This window comes from Rissa tridactyla, chromosome 1 (assembly GCF_028500815.1).
Source record: "Rissa tridactyla isolate bRisTri1 chromosome 1, bRisTri1.patW.cur.20221130, whole genome shotgun sequence".
Taxonomy (NCBI): domain Eukaryota; kingdom Metazoa; phylum Chordata; class Aves; order Charadriiformes; family Laridae; genus Rissa; species Rissa tridactyla.
In genome coordinates this window covers 186,001,638-186,028,095 of record NC_071466.1, presented here as the reverse complement: position 1 = coordinate 186,028,095, position 26,458 = coordinate 186,001,638, and the positions used below count along the sequence as shown (strand labels likewise).

At 41.1% G+C, this 26,458-nt stretch overlaps 1 protein-coding gene across 2 annotated transcripts in view; it reads right to left on the bottom strand.

Annotated features, from left to right (window-relative positions):
• Positions 1 to 26,458, bottom strand: part of NELL2 (neural EGFL like 2) — a 156,574-nt gene that overhangs the window by 20,020 nt on the left and 110,096 nt on the right. For both annotated transcript variants that reach the window (XM_054187934.1, XM_054187932.1), the window contains exons 14-15: positions 24,078 to 24,200; positions 19,491 to 19,586 (exon numbers count right to left, since the gene is read on the bottom strand). In XM_054187934.1, coding sequence (XP_054043909.1) covers positions 19,491 to 19,586; positions 24,078 to 24,200 — 219 coding nt within the window. The remainder of the gene's footprint in view (positions 1 to 19,490; positions 19,587 to 24,077; positions 24,201 to 26,458) is intronic.

Here is a 26,458-nt window from a genome sequence, read left to right as displayed (position 1 = left end):
AGAATGCGTTTTCATGCTTTGTGCACCACAAATTAACTCGTAAGTCTCTACTGGTTAAAAACACAGAATTTTCAACTCCACTATGAATCCAGGAGAATCATCTAAGCAGTCCTGCTGCAGGACTGAGAAATGCCAAACCTTTACCACCTTCCTGTTCAGCGTGTCTCTCTCTAAATCAGTATAAACTCTGGCCTTTTTCTTGTGAGCAGCCAGGAGCCAGTGGGACCTCAGAGGTGTTTGAGAGATCAGAGGAAGATCAATGAAAATTATGTTAGTGCAGTGAGAAAAGGTTGGTTTGCAGTCTGCGCCTTATCTACTGCTATTCGCTCACATACCCACAGATTACTTAAGAAAAAGGAAAGGAAAAGAAGAAAGGACTACAATCTAGAAGTTCCCTTACCACTGGGGAATACGCTGCCTGGGAGATGGCTTGCCTGGCAGAACAGAATCTGAGTTACCATGCTACGTGCTTGGCATCACCTGGTCCGTATAAGATAACCTGTTGGGGTTGGACAAAGTACCAAGCCCCAGAAAATCAATGAAGCATGTAACCTGAGAGGCTGAAAGAGCAGAGGTGTTGTTCAGACTCAGTTTGAAACTTCATACTCAATAACATACATTAAGACAATGGATGGCATACATTTCTTCTTTGGCAACATGAAATGTATTTATTGGTGATGAGGTGGAAAAAAAAGTGTTATTTAGGTCAAAGTAACAGATATGAATTAAAGAAAGCCTCTGTTCCTCTCTTCAGAACAATTTATTTGTGAATCTGTAAACCTTATAATTATAAGCACAGTATTGCAGGCACAGGCTGAATGCATTCTGATGAAGTCAGTTACTGATTATTCAGGAAAAACAAGCCTTGAATGTCACGTCAGTATTGGTAAACTGACAACAAAAGCCGCTTTCCTGTATTTATTTGCAAACTAGCTGACAAACCTATCTCACAAGAAATATTACTTGGGATGAAATGCTTTTACAGATGCCAATAAACAAAGAAATACATTCTTCTGGTTTTGTTATGGCTGCATGCGAAGTTTAGGGGCGTCACGTAAGAAGCCCTCCCGTAACAAGCGTGGATGGAAGCACGCTGCTGGTCCTTAAGAAATGTACTGTTCTTAACAGGTTGTTTGCCTGAAACCATCCCTCTTCCCTTTGCATTGGAACCATTGCTGCATAGCCCGTTACTCCTTATGTGATTTTGAAGCAAACAAAAGAAATCCAGAACAATTCTTCTCACCATTAACTTTTTAGGCAAACGACATTTTACAGCACGTGCCAGTGGGTTTCAGAATATAGATGTTCCTTATGCACAGAACTGTGTTCTAAATCTCACAGGTAATGCTGATCATTAATTTTAGTAGAAACTTGCTCTGTTATGGGACAAAATATAACTGTCGCAACCCTGTTAAACAAGAAAACGCAGCAGAATTTTTTTTTTGCAGAGCCAAAGCACTGATTTAATGGAAAATTTTCTTGACATTTGGATAAAAGGATTTCTATTTTCAAATGGGCATAGCATGGCTCAGGAAGTGCTGCAAAAGTCTCTACAACTGAAATTATCTTATTAGTATGGGAAAAGCAGCCAGAAATAATTTTTCTCTGTCCTATGGTGAAACATTCTCTGATGAATCATCTTGCAGCTGCTCAGTCAGAGGTGTGAGCTGACAAGAGAAGAAAAACTGATTGAAGTTTTGCTTGGCCAGTGGCTATGGTGTATCAGTGGGCTATATGGAACATTAACAGCACTAATGAAGTCCTGTTTGATGCTATACTAGAAAGGCATGAAGAATGAAATATTACTCTATAGACGGAAGTTACTGAAAGGTTTTATATTTTCACTTATGAAAAAAATTAAACAAAATGTTTAAGTAGAAGGAAAGGAGGGATGTATTTTTTCAATAGCAGGTGATGACATTTTTAAGGAAACAGATAAAACAGACATTCTGAGTATGCAAGTCCCATTCTTTAACTGGCTATAAGAAGCAAGGAAAGCAACCCTATCTGGAAGGAAAATAAGAGTCTCATATGTGTGATGGGCCAGAGCAAACAGACTCATCCTGGCCCTGCTCCAATTTATGGCAGAACTCCCATTGATTATCATGTAGGTGGCATTTTTCTCGAGTTTTCTCTTTCCTTTTCAAATAAAGAGCACAATTGCACATACCAAATCTGCCACCCCACTGATAGGAGTGTCCAGGTTTGGAAGAGAAAGCAATATCGAGACAGTCGCTAAAAGCAACCTTCCCCCCAAGCTGGAGAGCAGCTACACAGCTGTACCGTCGCACTTCAGCATCGCCTGCTCTGGCTGTACTTCACCCTACAGGGTTTGCACGGCAGAAGTTTTGTGATTTTGGCTCTTGAAACACTGTGGCTGGAGAACACAACACACCTGTGAGACTGATGAGCCCACAAGGCACCAGGAACATGGGGACTCTTTCTGCCCTATGTAACTCATGGACACACTCATGGCAATACTGTACATACCCTACTGCCACAAAGGGTAACTGGTTATTTCAAACTTACGTTGCATGTGATTTGGTTTTCAAATATTCAGGTTTTCTCCTGTGCATTTTTCTTAAGCTGAATTCAGTCAGCTTGGTTATTTCCATATTTTGTTACACATTTTTCAACTGGAAAAAAAACCCTAATTTTTTATTTATTTTTTTTTGTTAACTGGAGCCCCACTCTAATAAAGTAGAAACACAGTCACTGACATTTTGAAAGTAAGTGCTGTATACACCTAGCTCCCCTTGACAGGAAAAATCCTTGCTCTTCCAAATCACCTTTATACCTCAGAATCACTCATTTCCTGAATTGTGGCAAGTTTCAGCTGTTATACCCCTTGCTCTTGGGGAGACTGAGAAAACCCTACTCCCTGAAGAGTCAAATAAGATCATTAGTAAATTATCCACTGGTACAGTAAGAAAAAAGGAAAGCTAGCTGTCTGATGAATATTATTAGAGAATTTCTGTATAATAAGAGCTTTTGAAGATTGAAAGTGGTATAAAATTGCCAATTTGAAAGATAGCAGTGCTCTTTCATCCAGCAGTAGGACCGAGCTCTCTAATGTGGTCAAGCCGCACTCAACAAAGAACCATGGCATGGGGGAAGAAGAGGGGATTTATACCATTTTATTTTACTCAATCCAAGACTGAAATATTAATCATCAAATCCTCCTCTCAGAAAAGCCTGTATGCCACCATCAAGCACAAAGTTACAGAGACGCAGAGCACAACTTAGTCCTAAAAGCCTTTCTTTCGTAACTGCTTTATCCAGGTCAATACAAACCAAAGCCCCAGTAGGCCTCTCCCGTCAAGAAGGCAACACCACAGATTGGCAGCTGTGAATACTTACAATTTAGTTATTTCCATCCTGGAAGTTTTTCTGGGACAGTATAATACATGGCAGTCGGTTAAGACTGCCAATTAATCCCAATTACAATAATCTGTCCCAGTGCTAATTGGGTTATTATCACTGGGTATATTTATAAAGATTAATGAGCAGCCAGTAACTTCCATAATGCTCAGTCACTACTGACTTAGGCTAAATTTGAGATCTCATTTCAAAGGCAACAGTTTTTCCAGACTAATGCTAACCTCCAGAGCCACCCACATCCCAGCCCCATATAGAGTATAAATAAAGTGCAAACACTGAGAGACAAATAATTTCAGAGACAGACTACTGAAAAAGTGGTTTAGGGGACTATGAAGCTGTTTAAAAAGAGAGATCTTCAATATTTTTTTTCATGGGTACATTTGGAACAGTCAGACTCTGATATGTCTTTGCATATGTCCATACATTTTCAAGGACGTTACGTCTGACTTGGGTATAAAAGACTATGTCCCAACTATTCAGACTTATGCTTAGATAACAGAATGCTCATTAGGATTAAGATGGTATCTGAGTTATCTGACTTTAGTAAATACGTATACAAGGGGGAAAAGGCCTTATTCAGTAGGATAAAATAGAAGTTCACTGTATTGCACAATGTATTTGCTCTCAAAACTCAATTTTCTGGAGTAGCTTTGAAAAGAGTTCATTATCTCTACTGCAAGTTCTAGAGTCCCATCTCTCGCATTTAAGAAGAGAAAAGTGTTTGTATTGGTTTTCATGTGACAGCAGATTTCTAATATGATGATATTTGAGAAGACCCTGCTGTTCAATCAGACCTTTGATTGGAGATCTTACGCAAAAAACTGGTCCCAGTGGAGAGATATAAGAGCCTGAAACTAGTTCAATACACTGGAACTATCTTGTTGTTAAAACAAAATATCACCTTTTGGGATTTCCATCCCACTACATTCCCATATATCACGTGCATATAAATATCACACAGAGGAATAAAACCCCCAAGAATACAGAAACTGAGATTGCTGAAATAATCCATGAAGGTATCAGTTATGCCAGAAAACAAAAGTTATTTAGAATGCTTTTTAAATCTGTTTTGTAAAGTCTGATCAGCTCCTTTCTTCTAACGCTGCTGTTGATTCCCAGAGGAACTTTCTTCCTTGGTCAATAAAAGTCCTAGAGCCTGATTTTGTTTACAATCTCACTATGATTTGTTCAGCCATCAGTGACTCTTTAAAGTTATGATATCATGTTGTGAGTACTAGGGCATGCTTTTCACTGTATGGCTTCTCACATCCAAGTTTTCATTAGACCACAGAATATTCTTGAGTTTAATTGCATTTCCCGCCCAACATTTCATTCTGTTACAAGTTTAAGTTACGAAGAGCTGGATTACAGCTGGCCTGTGGGGCACAGCAAAGAGAAAAGTCACTCACATTTTATCCTAGCATAACATAATTTGGTGAGCAAAAGGACTTTCTCGATATAGCATTAGAAACATCAGTTATCTCAGATGCAGCCTTCAGAGAAGAGTGAAGACCGTGGCCTTTTATCCCCCTGCTCCCCTGGATAATGAATTAGGCCTGTGTCAGAAAAAATGCATTTTGAGTGTCTTTGGAGTTGCTGCTTCTATCTCTACACCTCCCAGATCTACCAGAAATTCTAGCTGAGTCACCTTAAAACCATAATCTGGCTCAAAGGGCAGGAAACTAGTGCTGGGGCTATAAATGTCACATTAAAAATTGCTTCAACAGGTTGAGTCACTGCTGCAGATATGTTTGTCACTAAAAATTTCCAACTGTCATGTTGCACAAAAAAATAACTATTGTTAAAACAGGTCGTCTTTTTTTTTTTTTTTAATCCTAGCAAGGGCATGATTGCATTTTTTTAAAGTACTCTGTCCATGGAAAACTAATTTAGTTCCATTAATGAAAAGGAAGCAAAATGTGATTGAGAATGTAATACGGAATTATAGTTCATTAATTCTTCAAGTATGTAATTTTCCAGACTCCTGATCCCCCATTGATTTCTGCACACCCCCATAGGTCCTGCTAAATGCCAGCAAAAAGAAATTCAATCGTGTTGTTATTTCATGTGTGGCAGTGGCGGCGCTCCAAAATTAGATAGAAATGTTATGAAAGGGAATTTTCCACTGACTGCTTCACCACACAGCCCTGTTAACAATTCTTTGTTGTCAAAAATTGATCAATCACAGACCCCACCAATAACTGAAACTATGACAGTCTCTCATTTACACACCCAGTAGCATCAAAGGAGGTGACATTTGTAACAACTGCAGATGATAATTCAGAACACCTAATTAGCCATGATGAGCTAGGGGCATCCAGGAATAGTGTAAAAGAAAACAAAAAAAGAATATGTTTTTCAACAAGATTCTGTGAAACCAATTGTGCCAATCCCCATTAGAAAGATTAATTAAGAGGTCCTGGGCCTCTGTTTCTGGTCGTTGACAAAGATGTGGTTTTGCTTTCACTTTGTCCGTCATTGTCAGTACAGCACCTCATCTTAACTGTAACACATGCTTCTGTTTCCTTGTTAGCCCTACCTTGAAAAACAAAAGTAATTATTTTCTTCAAGGTAGCAAGAAAACTTGTACACCTTGAAATACACTGACAAACCCATTTTAGATATCTATCAGTGTTTGAAAGTTACGTAGCTCCCTTTGCACGTTAGAAATAGGACTAACACAGTGGTGCTATCACTAAATGTGTCACTTGGTGGGTAATAGTAGCCACGTCCTAAGCAAAAGAGAATTGATTTGTCTGAAAAGAGAAGAGCTAGTTTGGCCAGCTGTTACCTCTTTTCTAATGGGCGGGAAGGAAGGCTTTACTTGGCCAGTGTACTGACCAAAGATCACGAGTTTCCTCAAGTGAGGAGTCAAGTCAGTCATAAACATGAGTTATGACTTTCATATATATGAACCAAGGATGCAACCAGCACATTGTCAGCTTAGTTTGGGTTCAGCTTTGCAAAAAGCTGTTCCAGATCAGCTCTGGTATGAATTACGGTAAATTTCCAAGTATTTAGTTCAGAGGCCATTTAAGGAAAACAAACAAAAGAAGCCACAAAGCAACTCAAACAAAGTTTTGGCTAGGAATTGATTTGACATCCTGATTTGAACTTAGTCTTCGGTTGTGGTCTTCTACCCTTTGTTCAGGGTATCACATATATTATATGTGTGCTTAAATTCAAAACATTCTTACCTCCGCTTTCTTACCAGTGACTTGCTACCATGACTCTCAGTCCATACACCAGTGATCATTAATTTACATTGCTGCTCCTGAAGCGTAAAATCATGAAGGGATTGTACAAAGTTGTTCAAGTACAGAAAAGGAAAGAAGCACGCTATTCCTTTGCTTGGGCTATAAACATATCATTGGCATAGATCTGCAGAGACTGCAGGCTCCCTCATGTTGACAGCAAGATGAAGGGCTCCACAGGGACACGCGGCAATGATTGGCAGTGTTATAGATTTTAATTCCACTAATAGTTGAATGGCTCGTAATTCATAAAAGAGAGAGTTTACAGTGAGTGATGAAGGTCATCCCTATCTCCCTTATATAACGGAAGGAAATTCTATTATAATGCTGCCCAGCTGCACTATTCACGTTCTATTTATAGCCCACTGTATTTTAAGAACCTAATTGAAATTTTAGTTTTCATGTTTAGTTAAGGAGGTTCTTTCCCGTAGCAAATAATAGCTAAGTAGTGGATGCATTTTGATGTTTCAATAAATAACAAAAAAATCTTGTCTCCTTCTTTTAAGCTGCTACATATAGGATTGTAGTGCTGCAACAAGCTAAAGAAAATATAAAGAGAAAAAGATAAGTACTTGTATTAGGCTCTTCAGCAGAGAAAAAAATCTTTTGTTATTTAAAACCGACAAAGACTCGGAGGGAGGAAAGAAATAATAAGAACCCAAGAAACTCTGTCAGGCAAGGAAAATGAAGGGAGAAAAAGACACAGAAGGATGAAGCAGCAAAGCACCTTAAGCTACAAAACAGAAAGGGTGAGGTAAGTAGAGTTCATGCCTAAATCTAGAATATTCATCAAAGTCAATGTGGGCATTTTTTGCTTAATTTCTGTCAAAGATTTACTTTGTGAATAAATATAAGTAAAAATGTAAAGCAAAGTAAAACTTCCCAAGCTTCTAAAGTCACCAGCCCTTGTCTCACAGCTCATTTTTAAGCTTATTTTTCATATCTGAGAAAAATTCTGGTGGTAACAGGGATTAGGGCGACCTCCCTTCCAGACACTGCAGCCAAGAACAAACATCTCATCCGCAGAACCCTGGCTTTCCTCATGGCTCGTTGCAGTTCTGATTTGTTTACTCTCATAGACAACTTTCAAACCTTTTCCTGCAATTTAATGAGCTAGCAATTTTAGAACATGTCCTTTTTGAAAGCCAAAGGAAAAGTATTTTCTTAGGTTTTATGAATTGGTTACACTTCCCACTCAGAAAAAAAATAATGACATAAAACCCACTATGTCTTCTCTCAGATATTGATGTATCTGAACAGAGGAACAAGGGGTGCAGAAATGAGATGACCTTTATCTTATGTGGACTTTTGCCATTGCCGCCTTATGCAAACCTTGTCACTCAACTTTCCCCATATGTCTTGATTTCCACATCTGTAAAATGGGGAGAAAGTGCTTCTACCAGCCCTCTTTTTTGTACCTAAAGAACTCTGGGTGAAGAATTTTAAGTAAAAGCACTGATTCGGTAAGTACCACATGTGACGATACCGAGGCATGGGTTGGGGAACAGTAACACACCTGGGTACAGGAACTAGAGAAGAGGCCAACATGGTTTGGGGAGCGGGGAGACAAAGGGCATTGAGCTTTGGAGATGAAAGCTGCGGAGATGAAAGCTGCAGCCCCTGCCTGCTTTATTTGGTAGCACAGACAGATCACAGAAGTCAGAAGGACACTCAAATGATAGTAATTTAAGTCTTGCGTATTTTATTTTTTTTTCAAACAGATCTCACAATGTAGATCTGGTGTAGATGGCGTTTTTTTGTAGAAATATAATAGTCTCCCGTACAGTTCTGCTGCACTCTAAGAATCTTTAGATTTTATGGATATTTGGAAGTGGTGGAATACAGCACCAGCACATGTAATTAACTTCATGTTATTATATATGTTCAGGGGAAATATCTAAGGAGAGGGAAGGGTAATAAGCTATTTTGTACACCAGCACGACGATTTTCGGAATCTCACTTACAGCCAGCTTATCTATATCATATATGCCATGTTTGCAACCCATCTGCTGGCTGCATATGTCTATTTTTCCGTAGCCTGAATTAGCACTTGGAGCATTGTTTAAATAGAGAATTCCCTGCAGGAAAGGCTTGATCTCCAGGGGTTGGCTGAACACCTCTCTACTACAGTTCCGGAGACTGCCAATCGTGTTTTCTTTTTCTGTTTTCAACTTCCTTGTAACAGTAAATATGAAGACTTGGCTTTTACTGGCATACAGTTAGCTCAAGATGGAATTTTTAATTATAATAACAATTCAACCAATGCTCATTAATTCTTTGCTAGATTTTTATTGCTATTGTGGAGTATGCAGTATTATTTCTCTTCTAAGGAACAGTCCTTTCTGAATTGAAAGTTACTCTTAAACTGTAAACATCACATGCCCAAGATTCATAAGCTTATTTATGACAAAAATCCTTCAAATCCCTTAATTTTTTTCCTACGGGGAAAAAAAAAAACTCACGCAGAGGATCTGTGATAGAGTTTCTTGTTCCTCTATCTGAAAGGATCTTCCAAATTCTTTTGGGCTGAGCAGGAAAAAGAAACTTTCTCCATTTTACACCCTTTATACAAAACAATGGAAAAATCTCAGACAAGTCAAAGGGTGCAGAGATGTGACGGCAGCCTGGACAACCTGCATTTCTAATTTAATTCCTACCAGATTATTGCTCAAACTCTCCATAGGGTTTGCAGCTTTCCCTACTGATTAAGATCCTCAACAAATCCAGGTTGTTCCTCCCACAGAATGTCATCATTTGTGAGCTCTCATCTCGTGTCTAGATGAATTTTCAGCCTTCACCTCTTTGTTTGAACGTATTTGTTTTAGAGGGAGTGAGGGACATGTCCTTTGCCACCCACCATCCCTGGCAGCAAAGCTGCTACGGCATCACGCATTCCACATGCTCTCCCCTGCCTCTGTGGGACTTCAGCTTTAAAGAATACGCTGGTCAAAAGAGAGGCACAGTCAGGAGAGAGTTAAACCCCTTGCTTCTACTTGGTTTCTGCTGGTGTTTGCTCTTGTCTGTCTGCCTATGTTCACAGGAGCAACTGAAGTCCAATTAAAGAAGCGGAGATTGTAGTATTTGCCTCTTTAGTGATCAGTGTTCCTTAAGATGCAATATATCAAATGCTCTGCAGTGACTTCAGACCTAGGCAAAGTCAACATATTTTTCATGAAGTCATTTAAATAGCTTAGAAATATTCATCACACTTGAGATCCTTATGGGGGTAAAGCCTCTTTTGAAATCAACCCTATCCTGACTTTTTTCAAACCATGGTACACCTATTACTTCTAAAGGTACAAGCATTAGTAGCAACTTGTTTTATTTTTACACATGTTGTACTGGGCAGCTATTCACCTAGAATACTAATTAGTTGTGGAGGAGGCAGATGATTTATGAATAAAGCTACGAACACATTGCATGTTATAGTTCCTTCAGTTAGACTCTAACTTAATAGGACTCCTGCTCACCCAAGGCCTGACTTCAGAAATATTTTAAAGAGTGAGCATTACAATAGCATGCTTCATGGTCCTTGTTTTTCTTAGGGTTGGTTGGAGATATCAAAATGGTCTTGACCATCAATGGCAAAGAGTCATTTTCACATTAGTGCAAATGGACATTTTAGAATGACTCATTACAACTTGTTATTACTGTTCCTTAATAGCAATAAACAAGAGAACCTGGTTCATATGCAAAGGCAGCTCATTAAAAGCACACAGCCCTATATGCATCAATTTATATCAGTTGAATACAAGAACCAGGATGAAAGAATAAGAGGGAGATCAGTTAGGAAAACAGTTATTTTTATCATGTTTGCCTAGAAATCAAAACAGATAAGGAGCATGGCAAAAAAAAAAAAGAAAAGGACAAAATAGTCATTAATTTTTATTACTGATAGACAGTTCAAGAAGGTAATGGTACTTTTAATAAAGTAACTTTGACTGACTACAGAAGGCGATAACTAAGGAAAATACACCATTTCATCAGCAGAACTCTACAGGACTTTCAGTACCAGCTTTTCAGTAATACCCATAGAGATCCAAGCTGTGAGGTACAGAGAAAATCCCCCCTCACCCTGCTCAGTCTTGGGAAGCTGAAAATGCACAAGTATGAAGGCCATAATCTGCTTGCTTTCTTTGCCTCCTCTGTTTCACCAGATGTATCATATGAACAAAGCTCCTGATCAGAACAGAAGTTGTGAAGATGATGGCTCCTAACCTCATGATGTTACGTAAAGCATAACACAGGAACGTAGGAACAAGAGTATAGGAACCAAAAGTTACTTTGTATTCTCTGCTCCAGAACAGCCAAACAAGATTTTTCAAAGGCTTTCCAGGAATTTCAGATTTGACAATACAAATTATGCCTGTCTGTCTGGAACAGACACCCTATTACCGAGGATATTTCTCCCTATTAATCACTAGTCAGACGTAGATACAATATACTGTGCCCTAAGCCGTACATCAGAAAACTATACTAACTAAACAAAATCATGTGGAAGCCTGTAAGATGTGCAGAGGTCCAAATTCCTAGAATTACTGTGCTCAAAAACTATTTATCTGAAATCGAGACAAGCCAAAAGGAAAGAAAAAAAGGATGTATAGACTTTCCAAGTCCTAAAAGGACCTGGTGACACCACCAAGGTACTGGATGGGATGGTTCACTGGGGCACAGTTCCGTATTTGAATCATTGCTCTTAGGCACTATTTGCCTAGAGTAGCTCAGGAGGCAAAATTTAATAGCTTTCACTCTGGGCAGCTGGAAAATTACACTGTTCACCATGTACGTGTCGAGTTTAGCCTACCCCCTGCTACTGCTTGTTCAATTCTCAAAAGTACCTTCATATTTTGAAAACACTACAGAATTTTGCAACCACAAGAAGAGCAGAAATGTTGTCAGTCAGATGTCTGATATATTGGTATGGCTTGGTAAGGAAATAACTCATATAGTAATTTCCTGCTAACTTCTCCTCAAGTCACCAGAAAAATTCTATGTGAAGGTACTGGTTTCACAGGGCGTAATTGTAGTGCGGTGACAGGACCGCAAAACACACAGAAAAATTTCAAAATTCATTACTAGGGTTCTGTATCAACGTATGGAAAAACAATCATAGTGCTGTATTAGTGTTCTTAAGAAGAATTAGCCGTTATGTTTAAAGAAGACATACAAGTAGATGTTATAGGATGCTTCCCATAAGTTTGCCCATGATTCTACTATCTGCTTTTCCTACAGTAAGACAGCATTGAAAATGGAGTAATATAGAGTAAGATGTGGCATCACTAAACACACCAGTTACGTGCATTACCTCAATAAACCAATGCTAGCTCAAACAACACTGTTCTTGCCTCTGAAATCAGTAACTGACATGCCAAATAGCAATCTTTGAGAAGGCCAAGAGCATACAGCAGACCACTCGTTACCCAGTATGTGCAAGCTGGGTAGTGACTTTATATAGCAAAGATGCAAGTTATAAAGCAAGATGTTTCAGCATCCTCAGCAAAATCATTACGTTATTTTTAGCAGCTGGCGTCTGTGTCTTTCTGCTGAAACGGAAAGCACAGAAAATATTAATTAAATGCAGGTGCATGCAGTAATTCAGAAGTGTTCTCATTTCAGAGATTCAGCTCCTCAGAATAGAATACAGTTAGATATTTACCGTTACAAGTTTAAGTTAAACCAGTTTAAACAGGACACTGAGAACTCCAGGTCTCCATTTACACTCAAGCTATGGCTGGAAAGGTCAGACTTCCCAACCCAACATGCCACCCAACAAAATTTCCACAGGGCAGGAAGCCAAGAGTGTTGCCAAGGAAGCGGGGAGCACTTGGAAGGACTCAAGGAGGCCAAATGGCGGTGACTCCCTAGGGTTAGGGTCTGCATACAGCTAAGCCCAGCGACGAGCTGGGAAGGTCAGTTCCAGCATCCATCCTCGCTCACCTCCTCCCACAGACAGGGCTCTGGGTTACATGAGGACCTGACACCGCAGCCACAGCCCAGCATGCAGGCCAGATCTTAACCGCTTGCAAGCCACAATTTGGCTTCTTTGTGTTTTGTCCTAGGTGATTTATTTATTATATTTTTTTGCTTGCACCAAGGGAAAAGTTTTGATTAGCCTACGAACTTTGAAAATTACTGAAGCTGAAATGCCAGCCTTGAGTGACTTCAAAAGGCCTGACTTTCAGAATATGATAAATTCCCCATTCATTGCACACTGGGATCTATTAAAATATTTTACACTGTGAATATTGCTCAAGTACTATTTGTTTCTTAAAATTTTCTTGTTTCTTTAAATTTCCTTCTTCTCAATGTTTTCTTCCTTCTGTGGACTGAAGTCAGCCCTTTAACGTATTGAAACATTTCCTACCGCAAGTTTCCTCTAAGTCTCAAATTTGGCTCCCCAAAACCAGGAGCCTGAATTCTCAGAACAGCAGGATCCAAGCAAGCCAGGTGGGCTACGAAAACTAATGAACTATGGGAGGCATCCCTTCTTCCTACAGCTATTGCTCTGGACAGCCTCTGCTGCCTTCATGTTCGTGCCACCACTTTCCTCTTGCTCCCTTCTTTTGTTTCCTCCTTCATTAAAAAGCCCAGCAACCCCTTATGGATTTCAGACAATAAAATGATTAACCCTAAAATGCTTTCTGCTCAAGGAGTTTGTATGTTACACTCGTTTATCCCAGCAAGCAACTGGGTTCCCCTGGTTAGACTGTGAACTGTCAAAGGGCGCTCCTATTACTCTAGGTTTGTGCAGGATCTTGCATACTCGTACCACAAATTTGAGCCTTTTAGTATTATTGTTGCAAATCCCAATCCGACTATCAGTGATTTAAATCTTCATTGTAAAAATAAAAGTGAGCAAATGGCAGATTCCTGAGTTGCGTGGAAAGTTTTGACTGTGATACTTTCAGAGCTTACAGCGAGTTTTCGTGAGACTGTGGCCAAGACTTTTTAAGAGTTCTGCCAAAAGTAATTCCAGTTCTTTCAGAACTGGTTCAATGCTCTCTGGACTTCAAATGCCATTTGTGTCACAGTTTTAGTTTCAGAGCCTACCTGGCCACAAGCTGATTGTGGTTGCTTTAGGTGAACACCAGGGATCAAGGGCTTAAATGGATGCAGTTCTCTTGTGATAGTGAAAGTACCAAAATACCTCATTTTTGCAAAATCAGTGAAGTTAAGCTTTCTGGTTACTTTGACAAAGCCTTCTATTCCAATACCAGTAAAAATATTTTCCTAATAACTGGGGTATCAGAATTAAAAGATTTTCACAAGCTTCCTTTGGAACAGGAATAATAATAGTCTTCAATAATGTGAAGCCTGCTATTATTATGGTCAATGTGCTTGAACAAATTAATTTGGATTTGCTGAAAAGAGCAACAGTTAACGCATGTTAATTATTTAGCTTATATAGAAAGTGGCACAAAACTCTAAAGAGATCTGGTCTTTAACAATTATTTACCCAAATCACTTGTCTGAGTGTATTTCAGTTTTTTGAACTACAAATGTTAAGCACAAAGTTGCAAAAATTTTTTTTAGCGACCTCAATTTTTTTTTCCCTTCTCCATGAAGTACTTGCCACACTTACACTATTTTTGTTTGAGCTTTCCATATGTGGAAAAAAAAAAAGGGAAAAAATACAAAGAAGAGCCAAATACTATATTTTCCTTGGATTTGACTATTTCTGAAAAGAGATCAGATAAGAGAGGGTGATCTCGCATACCTCACGCTCACCATTGTTTTCATAAATTCAGATGCACACTTAATTAAGCCAACTATTAGTAATACTGTATGGTGGAATGAATGCAGAATCTGTAAGTTAAGCTTTTTCTCAACAATTCATTTCATAGGTAACAGCTTTGTGTGCCAGTTTATTTTCAGCAGTTTGCCATGGATTGTTCGATAACAGGTGGACATGATTCCCACGATATCCAAGGAAAAGTCTTCTATCAGGAAATGCAAGTATCAGCCAATCATCCATGAAAAAGCCACATACTTCCAGCCAACCCGTTAAGAAAAACTACACCAAAACACTACTAGTAGTGAAACTCTGCTATTTGATCTCATGCATAATTAAAAGTGGTCCAGGGGAACACTCAAAGCACAAAACGAGTGTGGGAACTCAAAAAAGAAGCTGACAAGCAGCAAAAATGCAGTAATCTTTTATACATGCAGATATGCCTATATAATAGCAGAACAAATCCACTCCTAAAGCTCTGTCATCAAATTAAAGGGGAGTTACAGTAGTATTAAGCAGATGTAACAAAGTCATCCTGTGCTGGATTCTAAAATGAAATACTTTTGAAATACAATTTAAGACAGCATTTTAAAATGCCGATTGAAGAATTCATAATTTTACAATCAAACAAGACAGTATTAAGTCAGGTATTTTGAAAAAGTTTAATAGTCACAAATATTTTTAGATTTGCTTGGTAGTCTCATCTCTCTACACTGCAGAAGGCTGCTCTACTGGATTAACTACTACTGTGCCTTTTAAGACTTGAAAATCTTTTAACACATAAAACCCACATCCCTAAGCCAATTAATGCATCCCCAACATTAACAATGCCTCAACCCACATCCTTTGGGAAGAGAAATAGGAATTCCCCCACGTCTCATTTTTATGTCCTATTGCCAATTAAAAAAAATGGTTCTGGATGTTGATACATCTGCACATTATTCTTACACCTGCTTCCTCATTCCACTGATCCATTTCCACAGGGTACGGGCTACAATTAATCTAAAAGACTTCCAACAGATCATTCTAAGGCATTGCAACAGCTCTGTTAACTGCAAGGCACTCCACATGAGCGAATACCTCTTCTCATGGAGATACCTGATTAGCAGTAATAGTTAATTCTCCATCTTATGCTTCTGAGAGCGACCTGGTAGAGGAGGATCAATATCTAAATAAATTGGAAAAAATACAGGTTGATCAAACCTGGGATCCTGGATGTACCCAGGAGTGCTAAGGGAGCTGGCTGATGTCATTGAGAGGCCTATCTTAATTATCTTCGAAAGGTCATGGTGACTGGGAGAAGCTCCTGAGAACCGGAAGAAAGCAAATATCTCTCCTACCTTTGAGAAGAGCAAGGATCCAGGGAACTACAGATCAGTCAGCCTCATCTCCATCCCTGGGAAGCTGATGGTAACCTCCTGGATACCATTTCCAAACTTATTAAGGATGAGAAGGTGATTGAGAACAGTCCGCATTGATTTATGAAGAGGAAATCATGCCTGACCAACCTGATAGTCTTCTAAAATAAGATGACTAGGTTGGTAAATGGGAAGAGAGCAGTGGATGTTGTTTATCTTAACTTCAGGAAGGCTTTTGATGCTCTCATAACATCCTCAGACAAGCTAAAAAGTGCAGACTAAATAAATGGACAGTGACGTCGATTGAGAATGTGCTGAATGGCTGGGCTCAGATGGCTGTGATACAACATCCAGGTGGAGCCCAGTCACTTAGCAGCGTACGCCTGGGTAAATACTGCGTACTGGGCCAGTACTGTTTAACATCTGGACAATAAGGCAGAGTAAACCATCAGCACATCTGCAGATGATACAAAATTTGAAGGAGAGGTTGCTACACCAGAGTCGTGCTGCCCTTCACAGGGACCTCAACAGGCTGGAGAAGTGGGCCAACAGGACTGTTACCAAGTTCAGAGGGAAATGCCAAGTCCTACAGCTATGAAGGAACAACCTCAGGCACCAGTACAGGTTCGGGACCAGCCAGTGGGAAAGCAGCTTTGCAGAAAAGGATCTGGAGGTCCTGGTGAACACCAAGTTGAACATAAACCAGCAATGTGCCCTTGCAGCAAAGAGGCCAACAGCCTCCTGGGCTCCATTAGGAGGAGCATTGTCAGCAGGTCAAGGGAGGTGATCCTTCCCCTGTTTCATGCTGTTGAGATCACATCTGGGTCCAGTGCTGTCTCCCCAGTATGAGAGAGACATGGAGCAAATCCAGCACCAGCACAGCGCTGCCGAAGATGATTAAAGGACCAGAGCACCTGTCTTACAAGGAGAGGCTGACAGAGCTGAGATGTTTGGCCTGGAAATGAAAAGGCTGAGGGGGATCTTACCAATGGTGTTGGGGGAAGCCAGACACTTCTCAGTCATGCCCAGGAAAGGGATTAGGGGGATGAGAAATTGCATTTGAATATAACAAAAAGAATATTTTTTTTACTGTGAGGATGACTGAACACTGGAATTGGTTGCCCAGAGAACTTGCGGAGCTCCAAATCCAGCTGGGTGCAGTCCTGAGAAACCAGCTCTATTTGACCCTGCTGTAAGCAGGGGGATTAGGCAAGATGAGGTCCCTTCCAACCTCATATTTCTATGATTCGGAGAAATTATTTAAACAGAGCTATTAATCCACCTTTTACAGAAGGAAACAGTAAGAACTGGTGATTGTATTTTCTGGGTTATTGCTGGGATGTGGATTCAATCTCCTGTTAATTAATTCATAGATTCAGCAGCTGCTGACAATTTCTATATAACTGTATGTTTTATTTTAAGTTAAAAATGCCAATATTCTTCAGTAAGCAGTTTTTAAATATATGTAGCATAAACAGAAATAAGTAACACGCGGTTTAAAAATAGATTTGGCGTCTTTACATCAATCCTCCTCCTGCCTTGTATGTGACTGGAACTAAAGATGTCTGCCTAGAAAAGATTACATCACCTTTGTAGATAAAGTGACTGTTCAAAATGGGAAGCTTCCAGCATAAATTATTCGTAGTATGAATGTCTTGAATCACTTCAAGCCTAACGAGAAGTACCCTCAGAAAACTCCGTGGCATTCACTGGGAGTGAATATGTACTGTCTGAAGCTCAGGCTTTCTTTTACAACACAGTCTCAGAACAAACCAGCTTCTGCTCTTTATCAACGGGACACCTCTTCCATTTGCCACTCCGATGGTATTTCAGACTCTATGTTTCAAAGTGATCTGCAAGTAGATTACAATCCTGCTCTTGCACATTAATACCCAAATGAGGTGACCAGACCCTGTGGCTGATCTCTAGCATTACTTATTTCAACAGTAAGAAAAAACATGATGTCCAGTGGAGGCCCACCAGGACAGAGGGGCTTCTCCTTGCAAAGCTGACCTATGAAACTGGCTGGGGGCTGGCAAACTGGCTCCAAATCGTAACAACAGTATCACTAGCTCTGAGACAGCAGGTGAAAACTACCTTACTGACCTTTGAGATCAGCTATTCGGAAAGGCATTCAGATATGGTCCAGGTCTCTACTTGCCCTCCTATATGTTTCCTGAAGGGCAGGAAGGACGGGCAGTTAGGCCAGCAGTCCGGCTGCTTTCGAAAGATATTGGGGGCCGAATACACTTAAGCTAACCTAACTTAGGTTAACTTAAGGTGCCTGAGCTTTCTGAATTGGGAACAGAGTGTCCTTGGGTTCTCCTCTAAAGAAGGGAGCAGACACAGGACTTCCAGGGGCAATTCAGAAAAGCTATTGACCATACAAGGAGACTAAAGTAAATATGCTTCTAGTCTACACACTTCAGATAGGAGTATAAAGCTGGAAAAGATGAATGTGGGCCTTGAAACTATACATGCTATATTTAGTTGAGAACAGCAGAATGCTGCAAGGAGCATATAAGACAAATATTACTAAAACAAAGTAACTGTTTTAATACTTGAGCATTATTTTAGCATGCAATTTGTTCCAAGCGAAAACACTCTTACACTGAAGAGACCTTGGTATCCTGTACCACATTATTTGCACCCTGTGAAACAGTGAGGAATACTTGAAAACTTGCTCTTTTGACATTTTTCTAGAAATAGATGAACGATCAGGATACTGCTTTTCATACAGCATACCCCTTGTGTACTGTGGTAATACCCACTCAAACACACAAGAATGAAAACAATCATATTTCTCACCTCTCAAATGGACCAGATAATACAGAATTCAGATCAGTCTGTGTTTTTCGTTAAGCTGGACATGTTTACAAGTCAGACAAAAGCTATACTTGCTCAAATGACCTCCTCTCCTCAGTTCGGAAGATTTATTGAAGGCAATATAGAACAGCAACAATAGTCAATCATAGGTGGCAGACTGCCCTTTTATTAGGCATACTGAAGCCAATTAATCTAAGCGAGCTTTCTCCCTTTTAACTCCTGGAGGCATGTACGGTTAGAATGCATTTAAAAATTCTGCAGCAATAAATAAAGGTGCTGAAACGATTCGTTTGAACTTTGAGAAATTATTTACAGGCACTTGAGATGCTATGTATTAACATTCTACATACTCTGCTGGGCAATATAATTTGACTAGATCCAAGACTTCAAAAATAAAGTTCAAAAACAAGGCTTTGTGGCACTGCCATTCTCAGGGGTAGCAGGAAGCTAAAAGAATGCCTGCGAAAGGAAGTAAAAGCAGTAGGAACACTGAAACCTGCCTTAACACTGAGTCAGAACACTGAGATAATCAGAAGTCTTCAAATAAGGTTGCAAGGGAAGGCGGGCTACTGAACCAGTCACACATTTACATCACAGAAGTAATCAATTAATGGAATTTATTTCTAGATGTCAGATTATCTGCCATTTATAGGAGATACCAAAGGCCATTTGAGGTGAAAAGCAAGTCTATAATAATCTTATTAATTATGAAACATCAAAACCCAAGATGTCTTAATTCATGTTCTCATTTTTGCAGTCCATGTGCTTCTAATTAGAACTGCTGCAATATAGTCTCTTGGGAGGCATATAAGAAAAGTGAGTAACTTTTTAGTAGCAGCTTCCTCCTACTGGGCGCACACTTTAATAATCCTTTACTCTTGGATTACCTCAAACATCCTTATTGGATTACCTTCATCGTAAATTCAATTAAAATCTTACCAGTTTCGCAGCTGGGTCCAGTGAAGCCTTGTGGGCAGGCACACACGTTGGAAGCAATACAGGCTCCTCCGTTCCTACAGCCATCTTTGCAAAAGGCTGCAAAATGCAAAAATCACAATATATGGGTAACAACAGGACTACACTCAGCAACCACGCAGGTGGCCACAGGCCGCTGGCAGGCTGGCACGAAACACGGTCCCTGCGGCATGGAGTGCAGAGGCTGCCTTCTCCGGAGGAGAGAGGTCACGAAGAGATGGTTTATGGCCCCCCTGCCTCACTGGCCAGATGGGCTGACAAGCTACAGAAGGAGATTAGAGTAAATCATCTGAAGACAACAGCTCACATATGCGCTCCTTTGCACGCACTGGGAAGCAGTGAAAGGCAGCATCTTCCCCAGGAACAGGCTCTTCCTAGGGCAGTGCTGGTCTTCTCTGCTGCCCAAATAAAGCCCTGGGCATAACAGCCACAGCTGAGCACTAGATCAGCTGGCTGTGTTATTTCTTAAGCAATGAGATCGAAACCACATAAATAGTAGTTTTGCCTCAAGGGATTCTGAAGAACTTAAAAATTTTTACCAGTTACAGTTTGAAGTCGATCCGTGGATTTGCTCTTTGGCACGCTGCATTCCGGGAAGCCGTGCTCACGTATTTAGGTTCAGCACGCTCCAGATACGGTTGTGAATATGTGTATGCACCAATATGTGTCTGCACCCCTTCTGCGGATGCAGAAATGTAACCAGCTCTGACAGAAAACACAGCAGCTGTTAATTGTATCCACAATATGGAATGAGCAATGCTCTTGTCACAACAACCTACAGAGAAAATTGCAGGGGAAACTAGGCAGATGGAGGTTATCACCGATGTAAAGAGTTGCTCCGGGGCGCTGGTCTAGCCCAGTGCTTGTAAGCAGCCACCGGAGATGCCAGGCTTTGGTTTGCAGCTGCTCTGCGTAACAGCACCACTGATGAGGTCTTAAGGCTCATCCGAGAGAGAACATGAGGGTTATTGGCTTGAGCTTTCCCGCTCTCAGGTTCCAGGCACCAGCCTTGTGGCATGAGACCCCGGCACTGAGTGAGACATCAAAGCTTCCCGGTGCAGGATGACACGGTGCACGGGAGCACGGATGGCAGCACACTGCGTGAAAAGCTGCCAAAGCCATGGGGACAAGAGACGCATCCAGGTCTTTCTGAAAGATGCTGGCATCCAAGCCAGGGCTGCAAAGAAGTACATTTCTCAAATTGGGATACACAGGCTCAGAGCCTTCTCCTGCATTTCCAGTATTGAAAAGGGAGGGAGAGAAGGATGCACTTCTTGACAGTGGGGCCAGGTGCCCTCTGAAATGTAAGAAGTCAGAGCAGTCAGAGCAGTCAGAGCTCTTACCCAGGCAACAGAAGAGCCAAACGCTGTGCTCTAGGGTTATGGACCTTCTCTTTGTCCCAAAGAAAATTACCTTCGTGTAAGGTGACACACCTCCATCAGAAGGACTGAGGAATGCTCCCAAGCACAGCACAGGAGTGAGTTGTGCAGACAGAGCTCTCGTCTGAGAGGAGCATCTCTGGGTTTGAACTTCGTCAGGCTAAAACTTTTTTCCCATTCCCCAGAGGAGAGAACACAGCATAAAAGGGTGTATTTGCTCACATCTCTCCCTCTACCGATGTATTTGACTGGAAGCAGACTAGGCTGATGTGCTTTACAAAGAGCTCATTTATGTTAGGAATATATAGAAAAACCATATCATGACACAGGTGAAGGAATAACTAGTGCTAAGATCAGGCTTAGAAATTAAAGAAATTCTGGGTCAAGAGGACTGAGGCGCAATTTCAAGGAACGTTGGGCATGCTATTGCTGCAGCGAGACCACTTCTCACACCTGAGCCAGTTCCCCTACAGCTACACTACTTTTACTTTCAATCATCCTCTAAAACCTATGCTTGGAGCCTGAAGACTTCCAAGGATTTGGGCCCAAGTACCAAGTATAATGTTCTCTGATGTGAAATGCAACAGAAATAAAAGCAGCATTGTATCTCTGGGAAAGCATCTTTCTTAGACCCATAATATAAATTCTGATGTTTACCAGTTGAACAAGAATGTTAGAAAACAAGGCACCACGTCATGTGTTACAAAGGTTTTGTGCATGACCATCTACTGCTTTTCTCATTTATGATGAAAAGACACAGCATACCAAACAACTTTCAATTCATCCAAGCAAAATAGCAAGTGATTGGCTGTGGACAACGTAGATCTGACAATGTTTTCACAGCCGTAACTTTGCTGGTAACTGTGGGCTTCCTTGAATGGTGTAGTGTGTACAGAAACTAACTTGAGACGGAAACGAAACATAATTACTTCAAACTTTAGAGCATACTAACTTACAGATGCATCATCCTCAAATTAATGTGAACTCGGCAAAACGCAAAGTCACTGTATATCTGTTTATGAAAATCTTCTTATAGGTGCAGGACCTAAATGCCTAGCCTAGCATTCTGCCTGTCTTCTTCCAGGTATGTGACCAGATTTGCATCAACTATGACACAGCATCTCTTCCAGTTCAAAGACTGATGTACCACTTCCTCCATGCTAAAGATCAGTGCATCCCTATGAGTAAGAAATCAAGCAAAGGAGGCAGGAGACTTGCATGGATGAGCAAGGAGATTCTGGAAAAATTCAGATGGAAGAAGGAAGTTTACAGAATGTGTAAAAAGGGACTGGCCACTTGGGAGGAATATAGGAGCATTGTCAGAGTATGCGGAGATGCAACAAGGAAGGCTAAGACCCACTTGGAATTAAATCTGGCAAGGGATGTCAAGGACAACAAGAAGAGCTTCTTCAAATACATCAGTAGCAAAAGGAAGACTAGGGAAAATGTGGGCCTGCTGCAGAATGAGGTGGGTGACCTGGTGATGGAGGATGCAGAGAAGATGGAGTTACGGAATGCCTTCTTTGCTTCAGCCTTTACTGCTAAGGCCGGCCCCCAGGAATCCCAGACACTGGAGGTAAGAGAAAAAGTCTGGAGAAAGGAAGACTTTCCACTGGTTGAAGAGGATTGGCTTAGAGACCATTTAGCCAAACTTGACACCCACAAATCCACAGGCCCTGATAGGGTGCACCCATGAGTTCAGAGGGAGCTGGCAGATGTTACTGCCAAGCCACTCTCCATCATCTTTGAAAGGTCACGGAGAACAGGAGAGGTGCCTGAGGACTGGAGGAAAGCCAATGTCGCTCCAGTCTTCAAAAAGGGCAAGGAGGAGGACCCAGGAAACTACAAGCCAGTCAGCCTCACCTCCATTCCTGGAAAGGTGATGGAAGAGCTCATTCTGGATGCCATCTCTAAGCATGTGAAGGAAAAGAAGGTTATCAGGAGTGGTCAACATGGATTCACCAAGGGGAAATCATGCTTGACCAATATGATAGCCTTCTATGGTGGCATGACTGGCTGGTTAGATGAGGGGAGAGCAGTGGATGTTGTCTACCTCTGCTCCAGCAAGGCTTTTGACACTGTCTCCCAAAACATCCTCATAGGTAAGCTTAGGAAGTGTGGGTTAGATGAGTGGACAGCGAGGTGCATTGAGAACTGAATGAATGTCAGAGCTCAGAGGGTTGTGATCAGTGCTACAGAGTCCACTTGGAGGCCTGTAACTAGCGGTGTTCCCCAGGGGTCAGCACTGGGTCCAGTCTTGTTCAATGACTCAGATAAGGAGACCGGGTGTACCCTCAGCAAGTTTGCTGACGACAAAAAACTGGGAGGAGTGGCCGACACACCAGAAGGCTATGCCACCAGTGAGATCTGGATAGGCTAGAGAGCTGGGCAGAGAGAAACCTAATGAAGTTCAACAAAGGCAAGTGTAGGGTCCTGCACCTAGGGAGGAATAACTCCATGCACCAGTACAGGTTAGGGGCTGACCTGCTGGAAAGCAGCTCTGTGGAGAAGGACCTGGGAGTCCTGGTGGACAAGTTGACCACAAACCAGCAATGTGACTTTGTGGCCAAGAAGGTCAATGGTCTCCTAGGTGTGTGCCCAGCATGTCAAAGGAGGCCATCCTCCCCCTCTAGTCTGCCCTGGTCAGGCCACATCTGGACTACTGTGTCCAGTTCTGGGCTCCCAAGCTCAAGAAAGACAGGGAACTACTGGAGACGGTCCAGCGGAGGGCTACGAAGATGATCAGAGGACTGGAACACCTCTCTTATGAGGAAAGGCTGAGAGACCTGGATCTGTTTAGCCTGGAGGTGAGAAAAATGAGAGGGTATCATATCAGTGCTTATAAATATGTAAAGGGCGGGTGTCAAGAGGATGGGGTCAGTGGTGCCCAGCAACAGGACAAGGGGCAACAGGCACAAACTGGAACACAGGAAATTCCATCTCAACATGAGGAAAACTTACTTACTTTGAGGGTGATGGAGCACTGGAACAGGCTGCCCAGAGAGGTGGTGGAGTCTCCTTCTCTGGAGATATTCAAAACCCACCTGGATGCGTTTCTGTCCAACCTGCTCTAGGTGAACCTGATTTGGCAGGGAGGTTGGACTAGATGATCTCTAGAGGTCCCTTCCAACCCCTGCCATTCTGTGTAGCCCTGGGGTTTTCAGCAGCTTACCTTTGCAGATGGTACCATTTCCCGTGTAACCCGGCTTGCAGACACAGTTGTGCCCACCCACGGTGTTGAAACAGAGCGCGTTTTCATCACAGTTGTGCTGGTTTGTTATACATTCGTCATGCTCTGAAAAAGGAAACAAGAATGAGATGGTCATGAATTTTTAAACCACAGCAAAATAAAAGCTTTGTATAAGTTTCCACATTACAAAGAGATAAACACAGTAGTAGTTACCGATAACAGGACTATGTGAACATGTAGCCATGGAGTAGCCAGGGTATATATTTTTAGCACATGCTAGTATGTGATAACTGTGCTGCGGCATAACTCCAGTTTCATTAACAGGGAGCCACCATCATTATACTTTCCATGTGGGCTACAGCGTTCTCGTAAACATTTGCCAAGGAGCCAGATAACATACTGAAAATCCATATGCTAGTTCTACTGTATAATTTATTCATGCAGGTTTATCTTATGCGGGATGCATAGGGTTTCCTTCAGAAGGCTGACTAATGGTGCGAGACACACGCTCCAAACTGCAAAAGATACGGTTAGCAGAAGGCAGGACTTCAAAACGTAGCCTCTGTTTTCCTTCCCTTCAGTGCGTATGTGGCATTTTATTTATATGAAGTAAGCAACCCGAAAACAAAGGTCTGCCCGCTGTTCAAGGGACTTTCAGCATGGTGTGTCCTAGCACCAGACGCGATGGATGAGACACCTCAGTCTGGTGATTAGACTTAGACATACTGGGAAATACACCTTTTGGGAATAAATTAAAAGTCTGGACAATATGATTTTGTGCTAACTTGTAATGCAGTGTTTAATCTGAAACAAAAAGGTATTGTATAAGTGTTCAGACTACTGAACGTTTTTATGGTTGAGTTTGGGATTTTTAAGAAATGGAAAATGTGATTTCAAAATAAGATGCTCTAAAGTGCCATTTCAAAATGCCACATGAAATGCTCTAGTATTTTCAAAATGCAGTATCTTAGTCTGTAGGCATCAAAATGAAATGATTCCGTCTCCTGGAAATATTCCTTGCATGTTCTTTAAATCAACAGTGTTTCCCTATCCATGAATAATTTCAGGACCCTGAAATTTTAACTTCAGGAAAATGGACTGTTTGGGAAACATAAAGGCACCTGATTTCAATCAGCACACATGGACTAACCTACATGTGAGGTTTTCATAGCCATCATTCTGCCCAGGTTTTAGTAAATTTTATTAGTGCAACTTGTGCCAGTTCTGACTATCATCTGACACAAGTCTTAAATCTGGAATCGGATGCTCTTTCTTCTCCAGTTTTGGAGATGTCACACTGCTCTGAATCTTCCCCTTTATAAATAAAGAGCTGAAGTCTGAACATACCCCACAGAGCTGTCAGGAAAATTTATTTCGTAACATTTGCAAATCGCTATGGAAATGTTCAACTTGCTATTTCAATACTGGCCATAAACTGTAGGAGTATAAAACCGGCAGAATGGCACATCTCTAATCCATCAGATGTAAACTGTCCTCTAGTAACGGCAAGTACCTGTTGTTTAAAAGGGGAAAAAAATTCACCACAATGCAACTCCTCAATTTTAAACAAAACACAGGTTTAGATCATTATTATTTTTTGTGGGTTTGTTGCTGTTGAGTGTTTGTTTGGTTTTTAATAATGCTAATCTAACACCCTTCTTCTAAACGAGGACTTACATGGCTCCTATATCACCGCCAATGCTCTCCTCAACCCGCAGCACCGGGACACTGGCACTTACTGAGCTGAGTCCCTCACTGGATGCCGCAGAGCACGGGCTGCAGGCCTCCGTCCTGAAGCATCAGATTTAATTACTTTGCTCTCAGCATGAATAACTAAAATTGTTATTGTTCGCCAAATGATCCAGCCCCTCGAAAATCCGGTTACAATATTTGACTCCCACCTCCTAATGCAGTGAAATTTCTCATGCTGGCTCAAATAGTACTTATGCTAAATCAGTCCATAAAATAAAAGAAAAATAAAGTAATGATCATGCAAATTAGGTAAAAATTGTTATCTCTACTGTAATAATATCCTGTCTTTCTTAGTTTGTGTTAATATTATGATATTATTTAAATACGGTACACTATTTAAATATTAAACATCTATGATTTTCTCCTTTTAAAAGGTTCTATATAACATACAACAGGAAAATAACTATGGAAATGTGAGAAACATTACGCACCCAGCGGGCCAAAATATCTTGCAAAGCCATTTTCTTGGTATCTCAGGAGGTAGGGTCTATACAACAATACATCACACTCATAAACTCAGCTCAAATCACTGAATTTGACAAATTAACTGTCATCCTCAACGAGGAAGTGTAGCCATCCACCCCAAATGCATCCCCGGCACGTACGGCAGC